This window comes from Nomia melanderi, chromosome 1, assembly GCF_051020985.1.
Source record: "Nomia melanderi isolate GNS246 chromosome 1, iyNomMela1, whole genome shotgun sequence".
NCBI lineage: Eukaryota > Metazoa > Arthropoda > Insecta > Hymenoptera > Halictidae > Nomia > Nomia melanderi.
In genome coordinates this window covers 18,309,945-18,321,177 of record NC_134999.1, presented here as the reverse complement: position 1 = coordinate 18,321,177, position 11,233 = coordinate 18,309,945, and the positions used below count along the sequence as shown (strand labels likewise).

The following is an 11,233-nucleotide window of genomic DNA, read 5'->3' as shown; positions in this document are numbered from 1 at the left end:
AAAATCGCGTCTCGGACGCACGAGGTAGGGGGTGGTCAGTGTCGCCTACCCCTGATTGGATTCTTAATTTCGAGAAAGCAGGGGAAAGGCGGGCCTAAAGTTTTCCTTAAGGCTGAGGATGCGACAGGAAGACCAGTTCAGTACAAACTCAGTACAAACCCAGTTCAAATACAGTTCAAAAAGAGTTCAGAAACAGTACAACAAGAAGACACAACGCGTCGAAAAGGAAACATTATACCCTACGTCGCGAAAACTAATCTCACGTTACACTCGGCTTCAAGGGAAACATCATAATCACTTGAAGCGCACGGGAAACATTATCTTTCCGACGAGTCAATAACATAGATTCACCAAAGCCAACATTATCGAAACTTAATATCCTTATCACCGTAAAAAGTCCTAAGGACATACGCGGTCAGTTGTCGGTTAAAGCATCGGTCAGAGATTTACGACCTCTGACAACTTCGGCTCTCGACGCATCCGAATAGTTGCAGCGCGCCGCGTATTACGTAAAAACAACCGAGAAGAGCTAAATTAACAGAAGCACATAGATTAACCCTTTATAGGGCAAACTATCTTTTTGATAATTCGTATTCCCTACTGTATACATATCAGAAACACTTTAAAAAATAATTATTATTGAGAATTTTTGTCGAAATTTTCCTAGATTCCTTGTTTTATGGTGACTATTTGTGCCACCGTTCCTGCAACACCATAAGGATCAAAATGGCAAACAGAGTCCCTGTAATTTGATCCCTATAAAGGGTTAAACAGATAAAGAAAGGAACCATTTTTTTTATAAAACTCCGTCAATCCTCCAAAGATCACTGTCCACTCTCCAAAGCACACTGCCAGAGAAGGTTAATTGCCACGTTAAAATTACCTACGTCCTCCAAGGTCCAAGTAAAACCTGGCGCCTGTGTCGGTTCTTCCTCTGACCATCGTACGTCCAGAACTTCGGATTTCGATTCGCCGGAGCCGAACGGGTCACCGTCCCTTCCGCGCCGGAAGACGGACGGTACCAGAAAGTCGGTGGCCTTTTCTTCGCGCCGGGACGGTGAATGAAATATGCAGGATGCCTTCTCTTTCGTAGGAAGCCGGGCCGGGGTCGCCGGGTGGGGTTAATTGCAAGGAAATACGATAAAGCGGACGGGAAGCGTTTCGTCGAGACGTTGGAAATTTATGCGAGCCGGTCCTGCTCTCTGGAAAAAGGAGAGCAAGCAAGAGAGAGAGAGAGAGAGTGAGAGAGGGAGAGGGGAGAGTTCAGGGAATAGTTGAGGGAATCGCGTCTTTTAAAGATTCCGATTACCTTCGCGACTACCGACTGTCTATGCGCGCATTCTGCGAGCCAGGAACACTTTGAGAGTCCGGTGACTACGTTTCCGTGTCTGTTTAATATCGCTTTGGCTCCGCGATTGAATTGCTCGGCTGGAAAACTTCTGGCTGAATTGTTCTGATTTTTATTTGCTTCAAGCGGATAAAGGGTTCGAAGGGTGGATCGTGCTTGTCGAGCGAAGGAAGAATGTTTTAACCCTCTGCGGACGGATGTCGACGTTATAGAGATTTATCGGATTTTCATAGTTGGAGCACTAAGTAACAAATGAATGATTTAGTTATTGAAACAGCAAGAGATTACGTAGTTTCCTTTGTTTTCATTGTTTAAGCAATCGATATGCAAAGGTTTTGTATATTTCGAAGAACCCCGCTAAGGGTTAATGAACGTGGATTGATTGATGGCTTTGAAGATGTGTTTTGAGAGGAACGGAAGAAGGTTTGCTTTTGTAAATTATTTGTTGCGAGGAATGATGTTCGATCTTTAAAGATTTAACCCATTGAACTCTGTAGGTTTGAATATTGCAGCAGTTTTAATATCAAATATTTTAATGAATCGAAGAAACTACCCTAAAATTATTAGATTTACGCATCCAAATTTTGCGATGAGAAGGAAAATAAAAGATCTAAGAAATATTATAGCATTTTTCATTTTCGTAATACTATAAAAATTAGTTGCAGTTGCTGATCGATTACAAAACAACCTGGTTGATTACAAAACAACCAACCAAATTAAATTACACCTTTAACCCTTTGAACTCTGTAGGCTCGAATATCGCAGCAGTTCTAATATCAAATATTTTAATGAATCAAAGAAACTAGCCTAAAATTATTAGATTTACGCATCCAAATTTTGCGATGAGAAGGAAAATAAAAGATCGAAGGAATGTTACAGCATTTTTCATTTTCACTGTAGATACCATAAAAATTAGTTGCTGATAAATTACAAAACCATCTGGAGTGCCAAGGGTTAAACCTCTCGCGAGGATCGAGGAATTAATGGGATTTTGTTGGAAGTGTCTAACGAGCCAAACAGAACAGAGGCTAATGAGAGAAACAGCAGCCGGTTAAAAAAGAATTTGCATTTTTATTACAGTGACGTACGTATATATTACATGACACAGTGTGTGGTACATCTGAGATCTTTCGCGATGCAATTGAACGATGCACACCTATCGACCGTTTATTTTCCATTTCACCCGACGAGCACACAGTTTATCACCATTCTCCCCTCCCCGTATCTCTCGCTCACACCCGAAACACACACACACGAACACACACACACACGCTTACATACAGACGGTACATACAAATACTGACTGCCCGACAACGAGACACTGCCATAAACCCGGACCAACCCCTCTGTCGTGCCGCATCGGCCGAACAGCAATTCGCTGGATATTACGCAGCTCGGAATCTAATTTCCAATGTGTTCCTGATAACGACCGTGGATAGGCTATGGTACAGCTGAAAGAGACGCGCGATATCCAACGCATTCACCGCGCGCGGCGACAACAACGATCCCATTCGAAACAACGCGCGTCAACTCGCGAACGCGTCGAACTCACGCAGCTCCCATTCGATCCACATTTTTCGCGAGTTTCCTCTCTCTCTCTCTCTCTCTCACTCTCTCACTCTCTCTTTCTCTCTCACAAACTTCCTCTACCGTCGAGACAAGCGGAATCAATGATCCTATAAATTGAACTACGTTCGCTAGATGAAGAGTCGTCGAAAATTCGCCTAAAAGTTCGTTCGAGCGAGCCGGGACTCGGCCTGAAACGTTCCGGGGCGATCCATCATCGTCCCGTCGGCCGATATCAGGAAATTCAAGAACTCGGCGCTGGCCATTGTCCAGCGGTTTCCCGAGCCATTTCGAAAACACAATACCACCTTCTGCGCGGCGTATCTACGTTTCTCGCTCGTAAATCGCTCGGAGAACGCGCTGTCCCTCGTTTCCCGGGTCCTTTCCCCGATCCCTCACTGTCAGCCAGCTTCCTCTCGCGCTGGACCGCCGTTCGTGGCCGAGTGCTAGGTAAGATTCGTAGAAAATCACATATAAAACGCCGCGAATTGTCCGCAGATCGTCGCACTTCCACACGCGCACCGCGTCGAGTTCGCCTCGAGTTCATCGCCGCCGGTGGACCGTGCGATGATTTCGTTTCGAAACCGAGGAACCTCGTCTCGGCTTCATTAGAATTCAGCTTACAATCCTCTTCGGGAGGTGTTATTGGCTTCAGATTTTCCTGTCCGCTTTGGTAAACTACCGCGAGTCGGGTGTGTTTCGCGTTTGCCGCTGGAACCATGGGTTTCTCGCCACGGTGTCCGCTCAAACGTTCGAAACCTCCACGAGTCGGGAGTTTTTTGGCTTGTCTCATACGTTCAGGTTCGTGTTGCCCATGCTGTTGATGAAATTCGCGTTGTGGCCCTCCTGGCTGGCTTGCCTGGCCGCGTGGCCGGCTTCTCCGCTCTGTATGCTGAAGTGCCTGTACGAGATGTACTCCGGCGGGATCGGTTGCTCCCTCTTCACCGTCTCCCTCTGCTTCTTCACCTTCAGGTAGCCTAGGACGGACACTAGCAGCAGGAACACCACGAACCCCATGCAGCAGCCGACTATCAGGCCTAGACGCCTGGTCAGGAAGCTGCTCACGCTGCCGACGTCGCCCATCGAGGTGCCGTCGCTGCTTATCACAGCTTCCGGCGCTTCTAGCGTCTTCACTTCCGTGCAACGGCTGGTCGACGTGTCTGTCATCTGCACGTCCGACACCGACTCGAACGTCTCGTGGTTGGAGAAGTTGAACTGGTCCATCGTGTCCTCCTCCAGGTGCTGGGACATCCAGTTGCCTAGGCTGAACACGCAGATACGGTAGTGCGTGTTCGCGGACAGCTTGAACAGCTTCGTGGAGCGGGAGCTTGGCTCGAGGATCCTTGCCCTGATCTGGAAGTTTCAGAGGAATAAACGTCATTTATTCTGCTTCTACTCGGGAACTACTGTATCTGGTAAAGGAAATTAGATAAATCAGTTGGGAACTAATTTTATTTGCGTGGCTTCTTATAGATTGAGAATTATGAACTTCCTGGTACTTATCGTGTTCTACAAGTGTCATTTGTGACAATCTTTCACATAAAGCAAATGAAATTAATCGTATAGATATCGCTATTTAAAGTTAGGTAAAGGAAATCAGATAAATCAATTGGGTACTAATTTGATTTACGTCGGTGTTTATAGATTGACAGTTATGAGCTTGCTGGTACTTATCGTGTTCTACAAGTGTCATATTTGTGACAATCTTTCACATAAAGCAAATGAAATTAATCGTATAGATATCGTCGTTTAAAGTTACAAGCTGTTTATATTATATTTAGGAACTCAATAACTTGTTCCAGTTTTTCGATATTTTCTTCAGATTTTGGATTGAAGAAGATAGTACAATCAATTGTAACATGCAACAATATGCAATTGTAATATTGCAATAATTGCAATAGATCAATGTTTCCACAGTTCTTCCGTGAGTTTCTATCAGTTCCTTTGCGTGATTGGTTGGACGAAGTTTCCGGAGCCAGCCCGTAGATTATAATTAATGATTTTTTCCCCGTACCTCGTTGATATTCTCCAGAGCGTGGTAGGCCACCTGGTATCCCCTAATACCCGAGTGATTCCTGCTCTGCCAGGAAACCAGCACGGAGAACGGCTGGATGTCCTGGATCGCGAGCTTCAGGATGAGGGGAGCGGAGCAGAACGCGTGCGGGTCCAGGTCCAGGAACACCAGCCCCCGTAATTCCGGCGGCTGTTCGCACCTCAATAATCCGCTGTCCATGTCGTTCATCCGCAATCCCCCGCCCCCGCCCCGATTCCTGCCCACACCGCCACCCACCAGCTTCTGATGATCGCGCAGCCACTCCCATAGCTCTTGGGACTCGCAGTCGCAGTGCAGTGGATTCTCTGCGAGCACCGGCCACGGTTATACATCATTAACCTCGTAAAATATCTCGTTGCCAAATATGCTAACTTTTCAAACATACCTGAACACTTTGGGATTTTTGTTAGTATTACTATACTTGTGTATAAATCTCATTGTGTAGTAGATAATTGTATTCTTACTTGATTTTACATTATCGATAAACTCTGCTTAATATTGCGTACCGGCTAATTTTTAGAGAACTGAACTGTGATGACAATTTTCACTGAGGTCAACTTGTATCGCTATACATAGAGAAACTCGGATATCATATTGTTATGTAATATATTTTAACACTAAAACTACCGAGCAGTTCAACTGACTTTTTAAAATTTCGCTACAGGAACTCCAAGAGTGCATCTGTTCAGGCTAAATGAATTTCTTTAATAATTTCCCAGAGAAACATTTGTTACCTTTCTAATAATTGCAGAAAAGAAGACATCATGGGTCATTTGACCCGTCTGGTAGTTTTAGTGTTAAATAGATAGTCAATTCGAATTAAATTTTATATTTTTCCAATGATGTAATTAGCGAAGTTGCGTAGCTAAGTGCCTTTATAAAAACGATTTCTCGTTACCGGTACGCAATGTGTTAACCCTAGAAGTGGCCATCTCAAAAATTAGAATATTCGAAGATTAAATAGAAGATTCAATAGAAAATCGGAGGAAACCAATGGAAGGGCAATTCTAAACGACTAAAATCGCGTCAAAGCGTAATATCCTCTAACCGCGTAATGTGAAAACAAGTCGGTTATCTCACCTTCAGCCCGAAGGCTCCTAATCTGTGTCTCGAGGGGCCGGAACGCGTTCAACGGCAGATTCGCCAAGTAGTTCCGACTGAGATCCAGGATCCTCAGTTTCTTCAGCGGCTTGAACGCGTCCGGCGAGATCGAAGATATCCAGTTACCGTACAGGTGGAGTTCAGCCAAGTTCTCAAGATGCTGGAACGTGCTCTTGCCGACGCCGGTGATCTGATTATACGATAGATCCAGCACCTGGAGCGCCTTCAGGTCTGGCGGGAAATCTTCGAGCTCCTTCAATCGATTGTGCGTGAGATTCAGCAACCTCAGATGCTCCAGTCCCTTCAGCCTCTCCTGCGGCAGCAGTTCCAGCTCGTTCATGCTTAAGTCCAAAGTCAACAGCTCCAGCAAACTGTGAAACGCGCTGGGAGACACCCTGGAGATCATATTGTTGCCCATGAACAGATGCATCAGCGCAGGGAACGCCTCGAAATCCCGGCTGGTCACTATAGTCAGGTTAGTCCCCGATATATGGATCTCCTGGAGAGCCGGATACCTGGCGTCCGAGCTGATCTCGTGTATCCTGACCAAGGGATTCGCCGTGACGTTCAGCCAAGCCAGGTTAGGTATGTTCTGCGCTGACAATGCCACCGCCGGTATCTGATGGAACTTGTTGGCCGCCAGTTCGACCTTTCGCAGCAGGTTCGATCTGGCGAAGAAGTTCGCTGGCAGAGCGGTCAGATGATTGTGGCTCAGATCTACGGAGATCAGCCTGGACAGGTTCACTCCGGCGAAGCCGGAGAGCGTCATGATGTAGTTGCCTCTTAGATCTAGCTCCCTCAGGCTGGCCAATCCGACCAGCCTCGACATGTCCACGTTCAAGATCACGTTATTCGCTAGAGACAAGAATTCCACGGTGGTGGCGTTCGTGAAGACTTCGTAGGGGATCACTTGGAAGCGATTCCCATCGAGCTTCACCTCCTTCAAGGTTTCCAGTCCTAAGAACAGCAGACCAGGCAGCATTTTCAGGAGATTGTTGCTCAGCAATAGTTTCCCCAGGTTTTTGTTCTTCGAGAATATCTCCGGCGGCATTATGTGCAGCTGAGAGGACTCCATGGCTAGGTGCTGGAGGGAGGGCAGCCCGTCTAAGGAGTTCGCGTTGATCTGACTGAAGTTGTTGTAAGATATCCTCAGTATTCTCAAGCCGGGGATGTCCAAGCGATCTAAAGCGGAGGCAGTGAGATGATTGTGCTCCAGATTCAGCTCGTAGAGGTTGTTCAGCCCTCGGAACGCGCCGTTCTCGATGACGCTGACGCAGCAGTTTTTCAGATTCAGCGTTCTGATCGGCAGCCCCTCTTGGAAGATCTTATCGTGCAGCACGTTCAGATGGTTGTTCGCCAGATCGAGGACTCTCAAGCGTTTGAGAGCAGTCAGAGCGTAAGGATCTAAGTGACTCAGTCCGTTGTCCTGCAGGTAGAGCTCCTCCAGTTCGTGCAACTCGGAGAAAGTCCTTATGGTGACGTGGCTGAGTCTGTTCATACTTAACTCGAGAAACTTGAGCGCCTGCATCGGTTGGAACGCGGTGTCTTCTATCCGCGATATCGAGTTGTTCGTCAGGTACAGTCTTTCGACGAGCAGAAGGTCCCTGAACAACGGCGCCTGCAGGCGAGTCAGCCTGTTGTGACCCAGCCACATGATCCTGACCGACGCCTGGCCCCTCAAAGAGTCATTGTGAAGCACGCCGAGTCCGTTGTTGTCCAGTTGAATGGAGACGAGCGAGCTGCCGCTGTTCCCGTTTTGACCAACGTCGTTCGACACTTGGAACACGTCTCCCAGCACTGCGAGCAGATTGCCTTGGAGGTTCACGTGCTGCAAGCTGTGCAGAGACCTCAGCGCGCCTGTCTCTATGTCGGAGATCGCGTTGTTCTGCAAATGAAGCTCCAGCAGGGACGGCAGCGGCGCGAACACGCCGCGCTTCACCTCGGTGATCTGGTTGTCCTGCAGTCTTAGCTCCCTCAATGACTTCGCCTTGGCGAAAGTGTCCACTTCCAGCTCCCGAATGTTGTTACCATCCAACGAGAGCGTGGAGAGGTTCTCGCAGTGCTCGAGAAAGTCTCTGGGAACCTTCTCGATGTAATTGCCGCTGAGGTGCAACTGAGCGAGCTGACTCAGGGTAGCTAAACCTCTGGCGTCGATCCTTCTGATAGCGTTCTGCTGAAGATAGACCACGGATAGACTGCTGCTGCCGGCGAAAGTCTCCGCTGGTATCTCGAGTATGTTGTTCTCAGCTAGGAAGAGCTCCTTCAGTTCAGGCAGCTTGGAGAACACACCGCGTATGTAGTGTATGTGATTATGGCTGAGATCGATCGACCTGAGCCTCTGGTTCGCTCTGAACGTGGAAACGTCCAGGGAAACGATCTTGTTGTGACTGAGATCGATGGACTCCAGGTCGATCAACGAGATGAACGCGTCCTTGTCGACGAACTCGACGGCGTTGTAGTACAACGAGAGTATCTTCAGGGACGGACAACACCGGAAGCAGTTCAGAGGGATCTTCTTGAAGTTGTTGCTGCTGAGATCGAGGAAGTTCAACGCGTCCAGACGGGAGTAGCCGTCTTCCGGCAGCTCGGACACCTCGTTCCAGGCGAGCCTCAACGAGGTTAGGTGTTCCAGTCGTCTCAGAGACGTCATCGGGAACACTCTGATCTTGTTCTCCGCCAGGTCCAGGTCAGTTAGAGTGTCCTCTAGGCCAGCGAATGCGTACTCCGAGATTTTAACTATCTGATTGCCTTTCAGGTTCAGCTTTATCAACGACAATCCGTAGAAGCTGTAGCTAGGTAGCTCGTGCACCAGGTTTGCTTCCAGATCCAAGGCTTTCAAATAGCTCAAAGTGGCCATTGCTTTTTGTGGCACGTGTGCTAGGCGGCCTGAAACTAGTCCCAGGGATTCCAGGCTCTTGCTTAGGCGTTTGAACGCGTCCTCGCTGATCTCGCGGATCGCCGAGTGAGAGATCTGCAGGTGCCTGATCTGCGAGCCGGCCGGAAACGCGGCTGCACGGAGCTCCTCCACTTTTCTGTCTAACTCGTAGACGCTCAGGGACTGTACTACCGCTCCTGGAACAGTCGTTGTGTTATTATACGATTATCACTAGGTTTACGGAACGCGTGAAATTGACGCATATTGGATTTTAGAAATATTATTTTGTAAACGTTTACGCCGATTTTGATTGATGCGATCACACTGACATGTACCCCAATTACCTAGTATCAAATCTCCAGTTTCCACAATCTAAATAAACGAGCATCAATTCTTTTAGGAATAATAGAATGAAGTGTACAATAAATGCCCGTGAACCTAGTGTTAACTCTGCTACGTTCTTCAGGACTCTTTAACTCAATCGCAATTCCTCGGTACCAATTTGTTTGTCTAACCTTCCTAATACACTTGCAATCTTCTTTCCTCATGAATACTCTTAAATTTAACAGCAAAACTGTGCATGTCTACTTATTTAACACGTTGAATGCCGTGGGGTCACCGGTGACCCAACCAGGTCGAGTGACTACAGTTCATTCAATTAAACGATGCTTATCTGCAAGCATTTCTATATTATAAATAATGCTGCGTCTCGTTCAACTAAATCAACGAGCAATAACAGTGCACTTCAAATCATTGAACATTATATCTTTTCCGTTTCCTTATCCTATCGCTTGAGCTCCGCAATAATGCGGATTCCTGGATTTCCATTTCTGAGTGTGACGAATATGCAATTGAAATGTACTAAATGTCTTTGTACTCTGTAATACAGTTCGATCCGTTCAGTTCTCCATCTACAGTGTCTACTTTGACCTAGATTCAAAGAGACTTCACTGAACTACTTGTCGCTTTATACTCAACTTACGTTATACAAGCATGCGCAAAAATCGATGAGAAAATCTGTAACGATTGACAAAATTTAGAAAATTTGGAACACGATTGTTAACACTGCCAGATGGGTTAAACCGACTTATTTTCGGTTTCTTCTTTTACAGTTACTGAAACTTCTAAGTACTACGGAAAATGATTAACGCGATTAATTCAGTAACGATAAAACTGAAATACAACTCAGTTGAAATCCTAGTAAACGCAGGCTTATGCAATTAAAATGTACTATTTTACGAAAGTGTATAATGTTTTGAATATTTTTTTTGGCTACTCATTGATCAGATACAAGCGAATGAAGGCGTTTGGGCTAAGTGGCCGATACGTTGCCAGCGCTCAGGCTTTAAATGTCTTTTAAGTCGCCGATGCTCAATGTGTTAAGGTCTCCGAAGGGAAAGCGGTACAAGATCCCGGCTTGCGGAAAGCGAATACCCAGTTTCATCGAAATTTATTCGTCGGCCACGGCAGAACGCACGCGCGCGAGTTACCTTCTCCCTCGGCGGCGTGTATCACGCCGGACAAAGCGGTCCTGAGGGACTCCTCGGTGGTCCCGGCGCATTCCAGGAACAGGCCGTCCTCGAAATTGTAGCAGGGACAGCCGGGTATCGTGTCCGGCGGCGGACACTTGGCACTCCTCGCTTCCTGCGCCGCCATGCACGCGGCCAACACCACGGAGTAGATGAAACGGAATCCGTCGCGGCTGCCGCGGGCACCGTGCTCGCTACGCGGCGACCCACGCCACTTGCGCCTCGTACGCGGCCACGTCGTCCACATGTTATTATTATCGCGCCGCTCCTTGGCCGGCTCGTCTCGATCCGCTCATCGTTAACCCCGACTACGCCCAGAGCTGTTGTCGGCTCCTGCGGACAGTTCGAAAGGACAGTTCTGTAACGGTGGTTTCAATGATAACACAGAATTCCGGTCAGGATGAATTCTTTATTTTACAAGACCGACGCGTTCATGACTATCGGAAGTTTCCGTGTTTTGACTCTCGTGTTTTTACCCGCCAAAAAGATGTCTTTCTCCGTTTTTCCGCTCCGTAACCTCTTAGGCGCGACGCGCCACTATAGTGGCTTTCGCGGATGTCATCTTTCTGAACGACGCGCCACTATAGTGGCTCCGTCGCTACCAATATATCATAGATCATACCCAATTGTATTACTAATTATTAAAGTAAATTGTTAAAGTTAAATTATGTGTATCATATCTTTCAGAAAAATTGTAATTTAATCATCAAAAGCTTCATTCCAATGTACTCGCGTAGAGAACAGCATTGTCCGTAGAGAAC

At 47.1% G+C, this 11,233-nt stretch overlaps 1 protein-coding gene across 5 annotated transcripts in view; it reads right to left on the bottom strand.

The window, feature by feature from the left end:
* Positions 1 to 2,401: 2,401 nt before the first annotated feature.
* LOC116429840 (uncharacterized) overlaps positions 2,402 to 11,233 on the bottom strand; it is a 295,330-nt gene continuing 286,498 nt past the window's right edge. For all 5 annotated transcript variants that reach the window (XM_076366805.1, XM_076366816.1, XM_031983217.2 and 2 more), the window contains 4 exons: positions 10,434 to 10,805; positions 6,048 to 9,140; positions 4,929 to 5,272; positions 2,402 to 4,267 (listed from right to left, as the gene is read on the bottom strand). In XM_076366805.1, the coding sequence (XP_076222920.1) occupies positions 3,704 to 4,267; positions 4,929 to 5,272; positions 6,048 to 9,140; positions 10,434 to 10,719 (4,287 nt within the window). In that variant the 5' untranslated portion in view covers positions 10,720 to 10,805 and the 3' untranslated portion in view covers positions 2,402 to 3,703. The remainder of the gene's footprint in view (positions 4,268 to 4,928; positions 5,273 to 6,047; positions 9,141 to 10,433; positions 10,806 to 11,233) is intronic.